Consider the following 20,498-nt stretch of genomic DNA (forward strand, 5'->3'; position numbering starts at 1 on the left):
TGCAATACTTCTCATGGATTGAGTTCTTGAAAGAAACATATCTCTGCGTTTAAATGGGAGTAACCCAAGCCTAAAGTGCTACTGACTAATGTAGCTGTTACTTGATACTCTGAATAAACAAATTTGTTGTGCGGTGCTGTAGCACTTTAATTTGCAGCCTGATAAACTGCAAGTTGTTGCACATAGGTGTTGGCTCTCCTAAATGTTTGAAGGAAATTTTTTCAGGACCTGTGGTCTTTTGTTACTGGGTCTTCATCCTAGTAACTTTGAAGTACAAAACTGAATTGCCTTTCAAGGAATCCTGCTGTTGTTGGTAGGAGTAGCCACATAATTAAAGGCAGACAGATACTCAAGTATTAGCTCTCAGAACTTTGTGTTTGAGATCATTTTAGGGATGTGTAGTTCTGCTGCTTAAATAAGAATTCGGATCTGAAATATTGAAGTGTTAATTATCATGAAGTACTTTATGAATTATCACTAAGGTCTTCATTCTAGGGAGGACATTAGACTTTTCAATGTAAAACTATACTGCCCTAAGTATGCACTTTCTGGCTTTTGCTGATAGCCAAATTCATGCATTATGGTTAGCAAGACAGTATCAACTGGAGGCATTGTGTTAGAATTTTGTTGGATTTGCTCCAGAATTTTTTGTGGAGGGTATTGGAGTGATGTCTGTTATATGCTGAAGTAATCTTACTCTATTTGCATTGTTAAAGAAACAATGCCATCCTTTTATTTGAAATTAAAAAAGGTTGCAGATACTGACCAGTTTTGTTAAACTGATGCAGTACCTGATAGATCCTGTACCATTTCTACATAAGGATCATAGCTTGAGTGCTCTACTTTTGGCTGATTCATACCATACTATGTAATTAAAGTTTTAGCAAATGGGTTTGAATAATAGGGGGGAGTTGGCTGCTTGCCTTGTGTGTTGCAGGAAATATCTACCATTGATTCCAGATGCTAAAGTACCAGCTACTGAACTTGCATTGGGAAGGGGAAATTTACAGTAATGGAAGGAAGCAAATGGAGACATCTGATAGAGGAGATATGAGAATCTTTCTCAGACCTTAGCTGTTCTTAGTAGTTTGCTTTGAATGTACCATATGAGAGCACAAAATAGCTTGCTGAAAAATCTCTCTATTGCAGCTGGAATTGTTAGTACTCCTCTGAATTAAATTCTTAGCACCATTTGCATTCTTTCTGTTTTAGTTAGTTTTGGGTTTTTCTCCTGTTTAGCTACAGAACTACTGAAAATAGTGACAAAGTCCGCTATTGGACTTACTTTTATGTCTGTAATGTTGAGAAAGCTATCTTTCTCACATGAGATGTTGAGAGGGGAAAAATTCATTGGAGGGGAGGAAAGCAGTCCTTGAGACCAACAATTTAGAAGAAAGATACTGTGATGTAACAATATTCCTTTGGATTTTGAGGCCAATTTAGGGCATCACCACTCTGATCTTCTGTGTCAGCATAAGATGTAGAAGTAGAATTGCTTTGCTACAGCAGTTTGTATTAAGGGTTATATTATGAAGCTAGGTTTGAATTTTGCTTTTTAATTCAGATGGTAAGAAGCATTCAAAATGTACCTGGTATTTCTGTGTGTAAATTGGTATGGTGATAATATCTGTAGGAATAAGCCCCTGAGCAGCTTGGTCTAACTAGACCCACTGTGAGCAGGTGGGGAGTAGCTGACCTCTAGAGGTCCCTTTCAAGCTATGTGGTTCTGTAATAAATTATATGTGTTAATTGAGATGGGAAGAGAAGTCGCTCTAGGTAATAGGATTTTTCTACGGTTCTCTGTATTCTAAGTGTCTTGCAGACACAAAGTTGACAAGTGCACTGGTATTTAATTTGTGTTGTAGCACTTGGTATGTGGGAGTGAAGGACAGGGAAGTGACTTAAAATGATCCAGAATAGTAATGGTAAGATTCTCTTAATGGCTTGTTCTTTGCTAAGTAAGTTCTTGCAAATGTGTTTATTCAGCCTCTTGCGAAGGAGTATCTTTTTGGCAGTATCAGAAATGCTTTGTATTAGGATTGACCACAGTAACCTGAAGTATGTCTCTGTGTTATAGGATGGAATGCAATATATGTGATTCATAAACCTTCTTAAAACTTGAGGTTCCTTGTATATTAGCTTCATCAGCTTTGGCACTACAGATAATACTGCTTACTCCTGGGAGACAAAGTAGCTGCTGCTAACTATGGTGTCTCTTACAGATGGATATTGATTTCTGTGAACCTAATCCTTGCCAGAATGGGGCTAAATGCTATGATCTGGGAGGAGATTATTACTGTGCCTGCCCTGATGACTATGATGGAAAGAATTGTTCTCATCTCAAGGACCACTGCAAGAATAACTCTTGTAAAGGTACCTGCTGTTGTCCAGAAACTTGTCTTAATGTATTGGTGGTGCATTAAAAAAAGAACAGTAGTATTTCTGGGAATAGCATAATGCAGAAAAACTTTTCTTGTACTCACTTTGTGAAGTAGGTAGTGAGAAGAAATGCTTGTTAACAGCCCTTATTTATGAAGAGGCAGAAGTTAACTTACAGTTTAACTTTTGCATTGTGATTAGTCTTAATTTCTGGATAACTTTTTTAAAACTAAGAAGTGATTGGTGATGCAGATTATGTCTGATGATACACTTCTTGTTCTTAGTAATAGACAGCTGTACAATAGAAGTCTTCACTAATGCTACCCAAGAAGGAATCCGTTTCATTTCATCTAATGTTTGTGGGCCTCATGGACGGTGTATTAGTCAGCCAGGAGGGAACTTTACTTGTGCCTGTGAAAGAGGTTTTACTGGAATATACTGTCATGAAAGTAAGTAGAAGCTTCTTCTAAATGATTTTGTTGCTCTAAAACATTCTTAGTTTTTGTTATGAAGTTTTACAACTTCAAATAAAACATTAGAATTTTAATAAAGTTGCATGGATCATTCTCTGGTGTACTGCTTGAAATGCAGTTTCTTCTGGTAACAGGTTTTGTAGCGGTTCACACTTCTATGAAAGAAAACTGGTTTTAGTCCAACTTCAATGTGAATGTGTCTGTATCCACTACGTTTATGCACAGTCTTGCAGGAAGCCATGGAGTTCTCCAACATGGGAATGATAAAGAATGGACAGACACGCTGACAGCACAGCTTAGGAGGAGCATGTGTATTGGTGTTCCAGTTTTTGGTGGGGTTTTTAGGGTTGTGTTTTGTTGTTTTGGGTTGGGTTTTTTTTAACACTGGGATATTTTTGCCAGGTGAACTTAACACTTTGTTTCAACTTGCAAGGTAAGAGAGAATACATCTAGAAATGCTACCAGGCTTGAAAACAGATGTTTGAGCTGTTCTTACATACGTACAAATGGAGTGTAATTCTGTACTGAGTTTCCTAGGAACACAAATCTTGATCACTCCTTCAGGTAGGTGAAGACAGCCTTGAGTAATAATTGACTTTTTGTCATAGATATCAATGATTGTCTTGGGAAACCTTGCAAGAATGGTGGGACATGCATTGATGAGGTCGATTCATTTAGATGTTTCTGCTCAAGCGGCTGGGAAGGAGAATTGTGTGACACAAGTGAGTACTGCTAAGCATTGGAGGTTCAAATATTACAGCTTTGCTGTAACTGTTAGTGACGGTTGGTATGTGGTTAATAACAATGGGGTAGTTTCTCTGTTCTGTAATTAGTCTACCCACTGTTATTTATAAAAGGATTTTCAAGAAGATTTTTGGGTAGCAGCTGTGAAAGTCTCAGTTTCTTGAATAGGACCATAATCTGATTCTTCAGTAAAGTACAGGATATATCTCAGGAGAAGAGACCCTGTTAGGTGGTCTATTCATTATATTGCTTTTATTGCTATAAGCTTAGGTACTACTTGGTACTTACTGTACGTAAAAGTTTGTCCCTTACCCAATCCACTCATACACAGTATTTTCCAAACCTGAAAAGCCTTTTAGCTTGAAGCCAGTGCAAGTTATAATGTCCTTCCACCTTACTGAAGGAATTTATAAATTTAATATCTATTCCTTTAGTAAGACAAGAACTGCTGAAGCCTGAATTTTTTCTTGATGAATATGAGTCAGTGTTTTGTATTCTGAGATCAGTGGGAGCAGGCCTTTACTCTTGCTGCTCTGGCTTGAGACATACTGGCCTTAGTTGACAAAGTAGTGTACTAGGCCAGCAGATGGTTAAGTTAACTCAGAGGAGACTGCAGCTGGTTCCTTTTCTATTCTGAATGAAGCCCCTTCTTAAACATGATAGCAAGGACTTGCTGAGACTTATTACAGGACATGCACCAATTGAGATGTGAAATAAAGACTGAGAAACTTTTGGCAGCTATCGCTGTCAGAAGAGCTTTTTGTGTGGTCTAGATGAAGTTCAGTCTGGAATAATTATGTTCTACCTATTAAAACATTTGTTTCAAGTGAAAATAACTTTCTCTGAAATTCATGTACCTATGTATATGTTGAATGTGTGTATACACGCACATATATGTATATGTATTGTTAAGCCATCTATATGGCTTAAAGGCACTCTGTATTTTGAGACGTAAAGCAGGAGAGGGAGTCTCAGCTGTCCTGTGTGGATGTCCTGCGTTGGAGCTCCTTTTCAGGACATTGTGGTCCCTACTAGCAAGTTTTTTCTGAAGGTCAGAATACAGCTATTTGCTGGAAAAATGAAACTATTTTGGTGGTCTACTTAGAAGCCATACTGAATGATACTTTTCTGCTTTAAATGGCCAGAAAAATCTTTCCTATTTCATGTTGTTCTGTATTAAATCAGAGTTTTTTTCCCCTGCTTATGTAAACCCCACGACAATTAGGAATGCTGTCTTCCTAAATAGTGCACAACCTACTACTTTTATAAAGAAGTATTTTATACTTTCTCATGGCCTTGGCTAGGCTAGATCATCTAATTTGAATAATTTTTTCTAGATTTCAATGACTGTTCTCCTAACCCATGTCATAACGGTGGCCGATGTATTGATTTGGTAAATGACTTCTATTGTGAGTGTAAGAATGACTGGAAAGGCAAAACTTGCCATTCACGTAAGTGTTCTTTACTTTGATCTTTAGTTTATCCAAAGATTTGTTTTCTTTTTTCTCAGGAGACTAGAGTTCCTGAAATTTAAAATAAAACAATTGCAGTGAAATAACAGGCATATTTTCATTACCTCTTCCAGTTTCCCAGCAACAAAATGGAATATTTAAAAAATGTATTCCTTCATGTAGTGAAATAGTGTTGTAAAAGATGCATTTGGATTCCACCCTTCTGATTTTTTACTGTAAATACAGCAAGTAGAACTACTGTTGCATTTAAATGTGAAGTCTCTTTAAAAGTAACTGTGGTAAAAAAGTACCTGGTCTTAAAATTCAGCAGGAGTAATGGAAGCTAAAACTGTTTTATTATGACGTATAGGTGAATACCAATGTGATGCGAATACTTGTAGCAATGGTGGAACGTGCTATGATGATGGAGATACATTCCGCTGTTCATGTCCTCCAGAATGGATAGGAAGTACTTGCAACACTGGTAAGCTTTTAAAATCATCTACAGATAAGTGTCTCCAGAAGAAGCGGAGAAGTGTTCAAGTAATACTTAACTGTTTAGTAAACAGGCACACTGTTCTTCTAGCTGGGTAGTTCAAAGGTGTTCTGGTTGACTGGTGACTGGAGTTTAGAGTAATTTCTTCCACTTACCTGACATCCTACTGATTATTAGGAAGCTGTTCTTTGCAGGCTGCTTACATGGTCTTACACAGCTACTGCTAGGCAGATTTACAACACTTGGACTTGTGTCTTGACCCCTCTCTTTTAGTCTTTAGAGACCACTGTGTAAAGGTTTTCTTGGGAACTTAGTCCCCTGCTTTGCTCGATGGTTCATAATGTGAATAAGTTTGTGATTGAAAGGTGTATGAGCAGACACACTCAGGAAAAATAAAATTAAGTGATTCTTGCTAGGGGATTTGCAGAGTTTCTGCCTACCATAGGGAGCTACTCTTGAGCTTTTGGGGGATTGAATGTAGTCTCCATGGTACTTTTTTTTTTTTGAATGTGAAACTTCCATTAGGACCAAGAAGTTGGATGAAGGGAATTTAGTTTAGTTCTTCTACTTTATATGTACAATTGCAGCATTTACTCAAAATCTGAATTTTAAATACTAGTATTTTATTATGAAGTAAACCTCACTACCTGGGCAACTCATTGCCAAAGTAAGAATTTAGCAGTATTTGAAGGATGTTTACACAGACGGGGAAACAGTAGACAATCTTTTTTATAAAAATATCATGGTTCAATTAAACAATTGAATTGGGATGATGGTGAAGGTAGGTGAGAGATTATCATGCAAAGTGACTGGTTTGGGAGTCTCAACCTTCTTGCAAGTCTTGCACTGTTGACTTAAATGCTCTTCAGGATTGTGATATTGACAGATCCAGATGATACTTTTTGTTTTCTGTGCTAAACAGAGACTTTTTCTGTTTTCAAAGCTAAAAACAGCAGCTGTATTCCAAACCCTTGCATGAATGGTGGAACGTGTGTTGGCAGTGGAGATTCCTTTTCTTGCATCTGCAAAGAAGGATGGGAGGGACGTACATGCACACAGAGTAAGGCTTTTCTCCTTTCTTCCCCTGCATTCCCCTGGGATATTAGGAGTGTCTGGCACAGAACTGCTAACTGAAACAAAGCAAGTTTATAGAGTTCATCTGCCAAAATATCTGAATCATTCAGGGTGGGAGGTAGGTAAAGAAGATGACGCTCAAGTTATGAATGGAGACCTTGTCATGCTGCTTTTTGCAACTAGTCTCTGCCAAAATAAGACTTTCAGCCTCCTATAAAAATAGGTTTTGGGAATATGTGCTGAACAAAAAAAGTCCCCTCAGAAATAATTTAATAATGAAAAGTATGTGGAAATGCAGGCAGTAGTGTATATTCCATCATTTTCTCCGAGGATAGCGGCTAACTACTTTGACGTACCAACACAATGAATTGGTTAGGTGGAATAAAGCCTGTAACTTGGATTATTTTTTTTTTCCTCCTAAAGGCGTAACATAAAGGGAGAGGGGGGGAATGGAAAAGCTAAATTTGAGTTCTGTTTTTACTCTGAATCTACTGTGAAATTACTGTTGTATTGATGTTTGCCCTAATTAGCAGTTTTAAAACTGACAGTACTAGTATAAACGCTATCAAGTAGTTTAGAGCTATTTATAATGGGAAGGATTTGTTATAAGAAATCTGACTAGTTGCACATGCACATGTGAAGTGCCAAAGCAGTAGTAATCTTTTAGAAAGCTTTTAGAGCCTGGCTGAATTACCCTCTACCAATGCAACTGATACCATTTTATTTCTATTATGTTGTCATCATGCTGTGTATCAGTCTGTGCCATTGATCTATCAAAATAACACTGAAGCTGTACAATTTTGCATTTGTCAGTCTGTTCATGAAATTGAAGGTATTTAATTGGTCTGTTATGTCTAGTTAAACTTCCTTTGCGAGTGTGGAAGAAAATGTTCAATTCTCTATTTTTCTTTCCTTATCAAATACAGTGTCTCTTGAACTATAATATACATTAGAAAATAGGTGTGCCACTAGTTACACTAGTCCATATTCTTTTTTTATAGATACCAATGACTGCAACCCTCATCCATGGTAAGTATGTGAACTGCGGTTCTGTACCTGTTTTGAAAATAAGTGAACACAGTAATACAGATTTTTATTCTAGATTAGAACTCATTCTAGCCTAAAACAATTGAAGCCAGCCTCTGTAAAAATCTTAAACGAAACTTTTGCTATGCTTTATCTATTCCTTGACAGCAGCAAAGACCACAAAACAATCCTGAATTGATTCATATGTGAACAGATAAAAGTATTTGTGTAGTTTTCATGCCAGAACTGACTAGTAAATTACAGTAATATGAAATGAATGTCTTGATAACATTTCAAGCATCTAAATTGAATTTTAGAATAAAAAATGAGAAACCAAAACCTGTTAGTTTACAGGAAATAATTATCGATAATATAAAAAATGTCCTGTTGGATCAAATACTATGTATACATGTGTTTTTAAAACAAAATTACTATTTTGGGAAGATATAATGGGAGTATTTAAAATACATAGGCTGGTATTTATAGTTGAAGGGGAAAAATACTGATATGTGGATGAAGCAAACCATGTACCTTATCTTTTTCTGTTGTCCATTCTGATGCAATAATTTGTACTTTGTGTACTAAAAAAGCCAAACCCTTGCAAAACCTCGGGCTTTCCCCATATTCACTTTACAGTGCTGTCTTATCTCCTTGAGTTCTGTTGATCTGCTTCCCCGTGCATGCATGCACTTTTGTAGGATGTTGCTGTTTTAACAGGTGACTTACTAAGCAATGCTAATGTCTAATATTATGCTTTCTCTGTTGACGGGGATAGATTGTGCCTCTAAACAGCAACAAAAGGTTTAATTAACAAAGCTTTAATTGGAGAGCAATGAAACAATGTGGATGGCTTATTAAGTAGACTGGTATTATGTATTAGCAGGTACTTTAGTTCTGCATTCCTGAGTGGTGGGAAAGTACTGTGAATAGCAACTATAGAAATTTGCATTTGAACATGCTGCATGAGACCTATGGTTTTTGCTTGTCTTTAGACCAGTGAATCTACCTCTGAGAACAGTCTGTGTTAATGATAGGTTTATTGTTTTTACAGTTACAATGGAGGCATCTGTGTTGACGGTGTGAATTGGTTTCGATGTGAATGTGCGCCTGGGTTTGCTGGTCCTGACTGCAGAATTAGTAAGTACTGGTATAGGTACTGAAAGGTTGTACCATTCTGACACACAAGTTGGAAAGAACACCCTGTGACCCTTTTCGCATTAGGTTAGCTGAACTTCAAATAACAAAGCAGAAGCCACCTGTCAGTCAGTCAGGTACTGATACCTTGCTAATAATGGCAACTTACGTACCTTTCTTCATTTCACTGAATGGAACTGAAATGAGTTGGCTTGGTTTATACTTAGACTTGGTTGCTGGATTTTGTCAGACAATTCTGAAGGTTCTGGAGTGCAGGCTTCGTAGAAGCTTAAGTATTTTTCTTGATAAGCAGCTTGTTAAAGATGACATATATCACTGGATGTTCTGTTTAACATTAGAAACCGAAATCCACTGATAAATCACAAATGAAAACCAAAACAGCAGGAGTGTAGTGCTGGTGAATAACAGAAGTATGGTGAAGGTCTTTCAAAACTATAAACCAAACCTGTTACACTGACGTTATCCTGAAGGATAGAAACTGAAAAGGGGGAGCAGAAGACCCTAAAACTGCATTGAGTGTTTTAGAAGATGGTTTTGGGTTTGGATTTTTTTAATTAATATTTCCATTTTGACTTGTATGTGTTAGATACCTTATTTTATTTCTATCTCCTCAGAAGATCAGACTTTGTGTCTTCTGTAGCCTCAAGGCTTTTGCACTCTGTCCTTCCACTCCATCGGTATGGTGGTGTGCTGTCAAGTTGAGAATTCATCCTCATTCTGGCAGATAGTAAATGAGCCAGCCCTTCTAGTCAGAGGGTGACTGTATTACTTGTAGTAGCATCAGCTTAGTGATCTCTGGACACAGGACCAGGGGTGACAGAAAATCGGACGTCTAGGTCTGGACACACAATGAGGGATATGGATCTCTCCTTTTACAGACAAGAAATGCAAAGAGAACTATTTGTAATCAAAGACAAATACTGTACATTTGTAATGGGACTGCAGACTTTTTTATTTTGCTTTAGACTGGTGTAGAGAAAAAGGAGTAGCTCTGACAAAAATGCCTTTTATGGCTGATAACAAAAACAGAGTTAACAATCACTTTTTTCAGCATACAGAGGCTGGAGAATCTTAAATCTACATAGCTTGAGGAGAGGAAGAAGGAGTAGTTATAACACTTTAGTATTTTATATTCTTCGGTATTTGTATAAAACTTGATCTTGGTGTACTTCTGAAGGAAGCTGTGATAGAACCAAAAGCCCTTCCACATGCATTTGATATTTTCCATTGCCTGCATGGTTAATGGTCCCACTACTGCTGTTCATAATGTTTGCTTTCGAAGTCCAGTCCTTTAAACACAGATGATGACTTGTTACTGTGTATCAGTTCAGAATTGGTGTTTAAACAGTTTTTCTGAGGGCGTGGAGTGGGCATTCATTTTTAATGGCAGAAAACCTTTCAAAAGATGCTTCAGAAGAGAATGGTTATGCTTGAAAATGAAGTAGTTGTGGCTCCCAGCTTGCCAGGTTGGTTTCTGTCGCCTTTGTTGGTGGACTGTTGCATCAAATACTCCTGGTCACTTCCCCAGGATAACAAGGAACACTTTGCTGTGCATCTGAATGCGCTATGCTTCCCTGCCTTTTTCAGTAGATTTCTAGGGTTAAGCCTCTGAATCTTTGAAGGTTTTTTAAAGAGGCTTTTGTGCTAAGTGTGTATATACTAAATTAATCTACTCTCTCTATATCAAGGTTATTAATAAAGTAACACGAAATGGCTGTTACAAACTAAGCTATTACTCTTCTTCCTTATAGTCAATTGTATTGCAGTAAGTCACTTTTTTGAGCACTGTTGAGCCAATTCATTGTTCAGCTCTTGCACTGTGATAACTTCTGGAAAGCTTGTGCTTTTCTGGGAAACCTAAATGTCTGAGATTAGTGCTAGCACAAGATGTGGGACTTCAGTTCTATTGCTGAAGGAGAAGACATTAGCACTTTCAGCTGTCCAACACCTTTGCTCTGTGAGATCAGTCAGCATATGACTGCTTCTTGGATCATCAGAACTTCAATTAATGTGCAATTATGAGAAATCTGTTAGAGGTTACCGCTAAAATGGTAGAACTGTCCAGTTAGGAGATTAATTCTGAAGCCAAACTGTCTTTTGTTTGTTAAGAAAGCAGGTACTGTCTGATTACAGAGACTGTAAACATGTAACTGCAATGTTCTATGTCCTTGCCATTGAGTTTTATCTATTTTTGTTATCTAGATATTGATGAATGCCAGTCTTCCCCTTGTGGATATGGTGCCACTTGTATAGATGAAATAAATGGATACCGATGCACTTGTCCCCCTGGAAGAATTGGTCCTAGGTGCCAAGAAGGTATTCCTATATCTGCTGTCTGCTTTTACCCAAAAACCAGTAGAGTACAATGTAGCCAGTATAGAGTTTATGCACAAGTAGTCTGTGCTACAGACTAGGAACAGTAGCTAGTATTTTTTTGAATGTAAATCTGTATAGCTTCAGTAACTCAGAGGTCAAGTGTCTGAGTGTGTTGTTGGGTTTGGTTTTTTTTTGTAGTTATTGGAATTGGAAAACCTTGCTGGCTTAAAGGAATAACCTTTCCCCATGGCAGCAGGTGGGATCAAGAATGCAACAACTGCCACTGTTTGGATGGCCGTATTGACTGCACCAAGGTAGGCATTTTGACCTATTTTATTAAATCCTTCTGGCTGAACTTACTGTTGTTCATGCACAAGTTAATCTTTCCCCCAAACTGGCTTTGTTTAAAAGAAAAAAAGGACAAAATGCCTAATGACTGCCTGTAAAAATGCTTGTGGGATATTCTTTATAATGATAAGCTACTCTCCTGCTCTCTACCTGGTTAGAACAAGCTTTCTAGAAGCAGAAAGGCACTTTTTGCACAAAAGTATGAACTGGAATGGAATAATGATCCTTGAAAAGATAAATAAATCACTCTAAAACTCTGTTTGCAAAGCTTTGGCAGAGCTCCTAATTTTGTGAAACGCTAGTTCTAAGGTAGAAGACATGTGGGAGGAAAAGTTTTTTCAGTGAGTAATGATCACTTTTTTTGTATTATCCTTCAGTAGGTTTTATGAATTGACAGATTACAACCTTTGTATATGTATTATGGCCTATATTCTGGTGATTGTGACTTAAAATAAGACTAGCCTAAATGCAGATTGAACACGCTGGTATATGTGCTCCAAGCCTTTCAGCCCTCCTGATAGATCATTTCTCCATGGATTTTTGGTACCTGTACAGCTTTATATCACAGCTGGAGAGAGACAAGATCAGTGCTGCTAACAAGTTGTAGGGCTAGGTGGGCAGCTCCAGATGAGCACTAATAGCACTTATAACGTTGCCTCACACGGCTGTCTCCCACATTTCACTGGAAGCACCAGTTTAAAAAACTTCTGGGTCTTGCTGATCTATCCATCCTTAATCTTAATTTGTTTAGCTATGTATGTACCGTAGGCAAAGAACTAAATCTTGCACTTACTCATTTAGAAATGCTATTTTAGACCCTTTATGGCATTGTGATTTCAAGTTTGAGATGTCTTCAGAACATAACAGTATGTGGAGGTAACTAGAGTCTCAGGAATGGTGGTGCAGTAAATGCAATTTATCCACATGTGGTGTCTGGTTCTTTCATGCGTGATGGAACAGATACGCTTTCTTGCTGATAATTGTGCTTTAAGAGATCCTTAAGTTCCTAAATTAATAGCTGTGTAATATTATATAGAACTTTAAAGGTTACATCATGACATGGAGCTGTGTTTGGGAGCTTGCTGCACCTCAGTAACTTGGGGGTACCAGCATACTATTTTATTTCAGGAGACTGGTTGAAGTGACAGTGCTTATCACCAATATGCATCAACTCTTAATGTATTCAGCATCCTGTGGCAAGGATTTCAGTCTAAATACTAAAGAGTTACATATAAGTGCTGAAGAAATTAATCTTTGTGGAGGTGTTTCTCTTTCTAGATCATAGAAGCCTAGACAACTGGTTTAAAATAAATGCTTGAACTTTACTGTAACTCAGTTATGTGGGACAAATCTGTAAGGCTCTAAGGAGATTAGACTAGTCAGGTGTGCCTTGGGTAATTTTTGCAGTTTTTACTCTTATCTGTGCAAAATGTCCTCTTTTTGTGGGACAGTGAGCCCCATCTGCTACTAAAACTACAGCAGTATTGAAATACGGATATTTTTTTTTCCAGTCAGTAGTAGATCATGACAGTCTTATGTAAACTGCTTATTTTGAATTGATGCATAAGAGCAATTAACTGTAACAGTACTTTGTTCTTAATTTCTAGGTGTGGTGTGGGAAAAAACCTTGTCTGCTACACAGACACTGGGATAATTTGAATAACCAGTGTCCCATGGGTCAAGAATGCCAGGAGAAGTATATGAAATGTTTTCAGCCGCCATGCACAGACTGGGGAGAATGCAGTGCCTCTGAACCTCTGCCTGCCAATATCAAGTGTCTGCCTAATTCTGGATACTTGGACAATGACTGTGCTAGAATTACTTTAATTTTTAACGGAGACAAAGTCCCTCAGGTAAGAACAGAATTATTAATGAAGAATGGCAATATATGTAGGGATATATTACATGTCAAAGCATGGAAGATTAATGTTTCTAATATGACTGCTTGCTGTAAAAATAAATTTTGCAGGTTTGTGAGACTCCTTGTCTTGTGCGTTGTCTAAAGGACAAGGCAGAACTAGGGTTTGTACCGAGTATTTTCTTTTCTTTTTTAAATCTCAAAGAACTACTTTCTTATATTGCAAGGTGGGCTCAGACTGTATTCGGATAGTCATGCAAGCTCAGTTTCTCACCCTTCATTCCGAAATCCTGTTCGTTTTTCTGCCCTTCCTTGCTGCCGCCTTTTGCTACCTTGATCAGGTCTCAGTAACTGCAAAAACTCTGAAGGTGTTTATGTACTATTTTTCACTTGAACTAAAGTCATACAATCTCCCTTGCTTCTAACAGGGCACTACAACTGAAAATATCTGTTCTGAGATCCGGTATTTACCAGCTACTAGGACTGTTTCTAGGGACAGAACTCTGATAATACTGTGTGACCTCTCTTACTCCACAGAGAATGCAGTGGAAGTTGCTATTGTAAGTATGAGACTTGCATTAGTATATACAGGAAAATGTTTTATTTTTAGTTTGAGCTGGGAAAAGGTTATTTAAGCTTGTTTCACTTCAATGCAGGTACTGCAGTCAGTGGCTTAGCCTGCCTACAAAGCAATTTTGTGATCTCTCAATTTCCTATAATGCTAGATAGCTGAAACACAGGTTTCATTAATGACAGAAGACTCCCTAAACCTCCTGATTAAATTACTGTAAAGACTAATTCAGCCCAAATTAGTGAACAGGTGCCTATCTGTTCTGTCAGATCTTGAGCTATTGATCTCAGTAAGGAGATATGATTGCAGGTGGCTGGATTTGCTCTTGTGAAGAAGTTTCTGCTGTGCATTTAGAGCGTGACTACTTGAGAATGTTTATTAAATAAATAAGTGCTAAGTGGAAGAAGGTGCAAGTTGAGTAGGTGAAAGTAACTGTTGCCCTGCTGAGCTAAAGGCTTGCTGCAGAGGCATTTACAGCCCAATGACTCAAGGCTTGTGTATTGCTTAATTTCAAGGAAAGAGTTAATTTTCGTAGTAAAGTGTTCATCCAGGCAGAAGCTGGATTGACTGTCTCTACCAGTACTGTGAAGAACATGCTGAGCCATGATGCAGGAAGCAAAGTGTATGGTATAAATAGAGCAGACTGTTATTAGTCCAAGCTTCTATCTAGATTAATCCACATGTCTTGAAGTGCTCCAAACTATGACTAAGTTTAGCTCAGCAGTGTAAGTAACATGGAAGTCAGCTGCCTTTTATTTGAGGTATGCTAGATTAGCAAGTAGGTGTGTTACCCACCAAGTCTGACGCTGTATCTGCAGTTTGGATAGAGCCAGCCATGCTATTGCAACAGTAAACTTTTAGGACACTGTTTGTAACTACTGTCAGGTAAATTCAACCTAGTGAACTCAATTAAGATGTAGCTGGATTTAAAAGGCAGATTTCCACAGTTAAGTGACTGCAATAACTTTTTGATTTTGCCCTTCACTCCCTTTAGTCTTTCGTCCCGCATCGAGATGAACAAGATAATAGTCTTATACAGAATGCTGCTAATACAATAGTAAATGCAATCACTAAGCGGCAAAACAGCACTGTTATGTTGGCAGTAACTGAAGTCAAAGTAGAGACCATTGTTGTTGGGAATTCATCATCAGGTAAGGTTCCAAATGCATATGTCCTCTGTGTGCGTAAGCATTTTCTGTTCCCCTGCTGTCAGGTGTTTTTCTCATCTTTCTTTACATGTTGGGGAAAAAGGTAGATTGAGTTGTTTTGCTAATTGCTTTTACTAACTGAAGAGAAGGTGGTTTTAAAATCAAGACTCTGTGCTTGTCTGCTAGTTCAAACTTAACCTCATCCCTAGTGTAATATCCCTAGCTACCCTTGCCACTGCTTTGGCTCTGACTTCCAACCCCATTCTCCAGTCTAAGTATAGCTTTCACAAGAGCCGGCGTCCTCCTCATGCACTGTTCCAATCCTTTCCTATTTCCCCACATTAACCTGAACCCAACCTCAGCCCTTGGTGCTGCTGCGCTATAGAAGTGAGGCTGTGAGGTAACGAAAATGGGGGGAAGGGGGAAGACACATACTGTGATACCAAGTCTCTTCCGAAGTCCTTAAGTGTTGTTTACCTTAATGACAGTTAAGGATGCCTAGTATTCTCCAGTACTTGGCCATGATAACATAAAACTTTGCTGTCTTTTTCAATGTTTCTCACAAGCGCACAGCTGGCTTAAAATGTAATGTCCATCCCCCTTAATGAGGATGTGGTATGACCGGGGAAACATTTATCTCTGAATACTGGCTCTCCAAGAGCCACGTCAGTATAAGCAGGTGACAGCTCTGCATGCCTGTGTTCCTGCCTGGGGGAGGCAGGAGATGGTCTGCTGGAAGACCAGCAGTCGGCTCAAGTTCAACTGAGCCCCAGAGTGGAAATCTTACAATAGCAAGAGACTTTCCCAAATTTTTCCTAGACCTTCCCCACATAATCTTCTGGAAGATCTTACGCCCATAGTCCAAACAATTAGTTAGTAAACTGCCTGGTTCCACTTCCCTTGTGTTTCCCTTCTAGGGAATGCCTTTTATCTGTTAAAGCCCTGGTAAATGTACTACTTCCCTGGCCCTCCTGAAGGAGTGTACTAGCTTTGTTCTTGTATTGAACAGAAATTGCGTAGAAGATAAAGAATCAAGCTGAGATTCTGACATCCCTTAGCCTCTTTCTTCTGATAGTGTTAAATGCTAGGGTAAAAGGGATAGGGATTAATTTCCTCCCATCTCTATAAGATTCAAATATTTTCCTAAGAGAGTAGAGAGACTTTGACTTCTCTTGCAGTTAGTAATAGAGAATGGTTTCCAGGCTCCTCATTTTAATATGGATGCTCAGTATTGACTTCTCACCCCTAGTTCTTTAAGTGGAGTTATGAAGTAAAGTGCAACCTGGACTCTCATGTTCTTTTATTTCATTTGTTTTATTGCTGCCCCTTAATTGGGTGAATTAGATAGAAACCTATCACAAAATGTGGTGTAAAGCTCTCTGAGAATCTCATTTCTGTGGGGTGCTCAAGTGTCTGGATGGAAGCGATCATTTAAATGCTTCGTAAATTTCCTCTAGCTTTAAGAAAAAAATATTCCAAGTTCAGAATATGTATACAGACCTCTGTATAAGAATCTTAAAGTAAACTTAGATCCACGCTCATGATGAAATATTAGATGTGATAGCAGTGAGAATGTGATGTAATCTTGGGGAAGCTGGTATGAAGAGCTCCTTTTTTCATTGAAGTATTTCCCCCCCACTCATGGTTTAATATTAGATTGCTTATGAAAAATGAGGAGAGAATAGTAGTTACTCCTAAGAGGACAATCCTTTTGCAGACTACTAACATACAGTTTTTAGATCCCTTAAGGCCAACCACATCCAAAGTTTATCCCCCTTTATCAGAAGGAAAGGTTTGAAACCGTGTCATATTCCACTTAAATGTCTTCTGAATATATTCTTAAATTTTAGAATGGACCATAGTGTTGAAGTAGTTGATTGTTTTTGTACAGCTATTTGCAGGTTATTCTGTAAGCAGTTGTCTTAAAGCTGCAGAGGGAATTTTTTTGGATTGGAAATCGGAGTGGTAGGTTGACATGATTTGTACACAGAGCTTTTGAGCAGTCCTGTTGTCTCTACAAAAAGCCAAGCACCTCATGTCTTATTGCCTCTTACCATGTGAGAATTCTTGCTTATCAAGAAAAGCAGAAAAATGTTCTATCCTAGCAGTAAAGCCCTTGAAGAGGGGGAAAAAGAAGCCCAAGCATACATAAATTTTCAGGAATTCTTTCCCAGAGAAAGAACCTGGGTCTGTGTGGTTGGGAGAGCACTCATGGGGTTTGTGACTGGGAACGTGGAAACAAGCAATTGCCGTAACTCCTTTTGTTTATTGAGCAGTAAAGACTCCTGTCTCTGGGGACAATACTCAGGTGTTTTACTCTGAACTAAAACTGGAACATCCTAAAGAGTGCATGAATGATTTGATTACATAGCTCTAACCCGAATGTTTTCTGAGATGGCTGATATATAGATCTGGACTTGATGGTAAAGGACTCTTCTTTCTGATAGTAAACACAGGACATACTTGTGATGCAAATGCCAGTACTTGTAGAGCAACTTAGAGGCATAGTACTCTATAGCCTGCCTCCTACAACTCTTCCCCCCACCTTCCCTCCACCCCCCTTGAGAGAGTCATTACTGAAGTTTTCTGGGTCAACTTACCTTAGGCGCTTGAGAAAGCGATTCTGTTTATATAACCAGTTTGTCTGTTGGAGGGGAAAAAAAAAATAATCTCAAATGTAGCATTCCCCACCCCACCCACCCCAAACCTCAGTACACAGGGAAAACTCAGCTTAAACTAGTAAAGAGCATTTCTAGATGGACTGCTGAATTCAGACCATTATCATTGTGCTGCAATGACGCTTATTCTTACAAATCTTTCGAGAGGTAACGTAGTTATGTATGGATATTTCTCTTGCATATGTCTGGTGCTATAGATCTAGTTCTGTTAACTCAAGACTTTGTGTTGTGTGTTTTTTTTTTTATTTGCCCTCTAGATTATTTGGTTCCAATTCTTTGTGCGGTATTTAGTATTGTATGGCTGACTTGTATAATCATCTGCGTGTGGTGGACTCGGAAGAGAAGAAAAGAGAGAGAGAGAAGTCGTCCTCCCAGAGAAGAGGGTGCCAATAACCAGTGGGCACCTTTAAATCCCATAAGAAATCCTATAGACAGATCTTACAGTAACAAAGACATTCGTTATGAATGCAAGAACTTCATATCTCCTCAAAAAAGAACTTGTGATGCAGTAGAGGAGTATGTAGAGTATGAGGAAGAGGAGGATGAAGAGGAAGAAAGAGATGAGGAAATGGACAAATTCCTCTCTCACAAACTCGCAAAGCCTTTGCCGACAAAGGCATCTGACACGTCAGAGAGCAGTCCAGTAAAGAAATCCCATCAAATAGGCAAAATGGACAACAGATCTGTAAAAAATGTGAATGCGTCAAACTTTGAAGGCAGTAGAGACTAACCTGTATTTGGAATGTAGGCAGACTGCGCCTACGCTTACTGGGGAGGGGAAAAATTGACATCTCCACTTTGCATCAAGGACTAAAAATATCTGGAGTCAAATGTTCATAGTTTCTTTATTTTGCGTAAAAAAAAAAAAAATAAAAATAATAAATAAAATTTATTTTGTTTCTTTAGCCTTGTATAAATTATTCAATGACTGTCAGATGAAAAAAATGAGTAATCTTTGATAGTTGCTATTTTTGTAAAGTTTACTTATAATACACTCGCTGTGTGGCAGAGGAGAGGTTGTATTTTCAATATGTGTAAAGTTTATTACAAAAGACTGTACACTGTTTACAGAATGTATTTCTTTTTATTACTTGCTCTAATTTAATGGTGGCTTTAAAACCTCCTGGTTGAGGAAATTGTGTGAACTTTAAACTGCTTTCTTGACTTTGAATCTCTATTAATGGCAGCTCACAGCACTTGTTACGTTAGTAGCTTCTGTAAGATTTTTTCCCAAATTTGCCTTACACACTTTTTAATAGGAACAAAAAAAAATAATTATAGAGATCTTTCAACTGTGGTTTAAAAGTGGCCTTTTTATTTCTGTTTAATTACTTTAGAATTGCAGTATTGAAGCATGTGACAAGTGCCTTGAGATTAAACTTTTTCTATAGCAACTGTCAAAGACTGCCATATCAATATAGTAAAATTGTGAGAACTCTAGGTTCCCCAACTGACACAGTTTATTTTCTAATAGTGAAAGTGCTTTTTTTGTAAATATGTACATATTAAATGAATCACTCTGTATATTTGATTTAATAACTTAAATATTTTGGTCTTTTTTTTTACATGTCATTCCTTTTAATTTATGTTGTAGAAAAGGAGGTTTTATGGCAGTTTATAAGACTTTTTTTTGGTATTATGTCCAGGTTAGAAAATTATGTTAATACAATCAATGTTAGGAATCTGTTGGTCATTTGTATTTACTTAGGAACATAACCACTTACGTGTAAATAGATCCAGAAATGTTTGTTTATCCCCATGTTCAGCCCATCTCAAGAACACTAACGGGTGCATCTACTGTACAGTACCAACATAGTGAGGCATTGTTTTTTTTCTTTTGTGAATATGTTAATTACATGTGGTATTACTTTTTTTGCGTTTAAATACAGGCCTAATGAAGGGAACAATATTTTCCTCAGTCTTGTTTCTGTTGTGCTTTATTCATCTTTCGTTCTAAAGAAAAAAGGCTGGCAAGCTCAGAAGATGGGAGTACCTCGTTAGATATGGTTATTGTAATGGAAGACTTAACAAATTTTTTTAAAGGCTTTATTATCGCTATTAACTTGGCAAACCGTAAGTTTATTTTAATTACTGAAGAAGCATAACACTACATACACCTAGTTACCCTACCAGTGAGAGGAGCGGATGTTTGAGAGTGTAAACTCTGGCCCATGAACAATGTAAACATGAATGTTTCGAAATCAGTTATTTTATACAGGAATGCAGGATTTGCTTTGCAGGATCTTCTGTTTTAGTACATTTTTTTGACATGTTCTTTAAAAAAATCTTTCAGAAAAGAAACTATTTATTAAAGCATTTTATAATGATGTTTGTTGTAACTTTTTTACTTGTGCTAAATATTCAAAACTTATTTTGATAACCTGCTTAGGAGTTAGTTTAGAAAAGGGTACTATCCTTCTCATGTTCCCCAGTATAATCCTGAGTATTTAAACCAAAAACACTTTTTTTTTCTGCTACTCTTGTAACTTTTTGTACTGTTATGCTGCTGTCTTCCATAAACTAATAAAATGATTCCCTCATTGTGTGTAAGATACTTCAGATTGTGTTTGCTTTCTAAGTGCTTGTAGTTCTGATGTGATGAGGCTGAAGGAGGAGTCAAAATCCTGATTTAATACCTGGCACTTCCTGCAAGCTGAGCTGACAGCCTGCATCCAAGTGCCGATACCTCCTGAGCCAACTTGGCAGCGCTGTCCCCTGCCCAGTACTGCTCTGCTGACAGCGTGCGTAGGAGGTGGTATCCCACCCGTGGTCTCGGGACAC

At 37.9% G+C, this 20,498-nt stretch overlaps 1 protein-coding gene across 1 annotated transcript in view; it reads left to right on the forward strand.

Moving 5' to 3' along the window:
- The window catches only part of JAG2 (jagged canonical Notch ligand 2), a 72,484-nt gene extending 52,208 nt beyond the window's left edge, over window positions 1-20,276 (forward strand). Inside the window, exons 13-26 of the mRNA XM_055818455.1 lie at window positions 2,223-2,373; window positions 2,664-2,828; window positions 3,461-3,574; window positions 4,934-5,047; window positions 5,418-5,531; window positions 6,487-6,603; window positions 7,619-7,646; window positions 8,695-8,780; window positions 11,001-11,114; window positions 11,313-11,428; window positions 13,070-13,315; window positions 13,749-13,880; window positions 14,886-15,042; window positions 17,975-20,276. Coding sequence (XP_055674430.1) covers window positions 2,223-2,373; window positions 2,664-2,828; window positions 3,461-3,574; window positions 4,934-5,047; window positions 5,418-5,531; window positions 6,487-6,603; window positions 7,619-7,646; window positions 8,695-8,780; window positions 11,001-11,114; window positions 11,313-11,428; window positions 13,070-13,315; window positions 13,749-13,880; window positions 14,886-15,042; window positions 17,975-18,447 — 2,127 coding nt within the window. The 3' untranslated portion in view covers window positions 18,448-20,276. The remainder of the gene's footprint in view (window positions 1-2,222; window positions 2,374-2,663; window positions 2,829-3,460; window positions 3,575-4,933; window positions 5,048-5,417; window positions 5,532-6,486; window positions 6,604-7,618; window positions 7,647-8,694; window positions 8,781-11,000; window positions 11,115-11,312; window positions 11,429-13,069; window positions 13,316-13,748; window positions 13,881-14,885; window positions 15,043-17,974) is intronic.
- The last annotated feature ends 222 nt before the right edge of the window (window positions 20,277-20,498 follow it).

This window comes from Falco peregrinus, chromosome 1, assembly GCF_023634155.1.
Source record: "Falco peregrinus isolate bFalPer1 chromosome 1, bFalPer1.pri, whole genome shotgun sequence".
NCBI classification, from domain to species: Eukaryota; Metazoa; Chordata; class Aves; order Falconiformes; family Falconidae; genus Falco; species Falco peregrinus.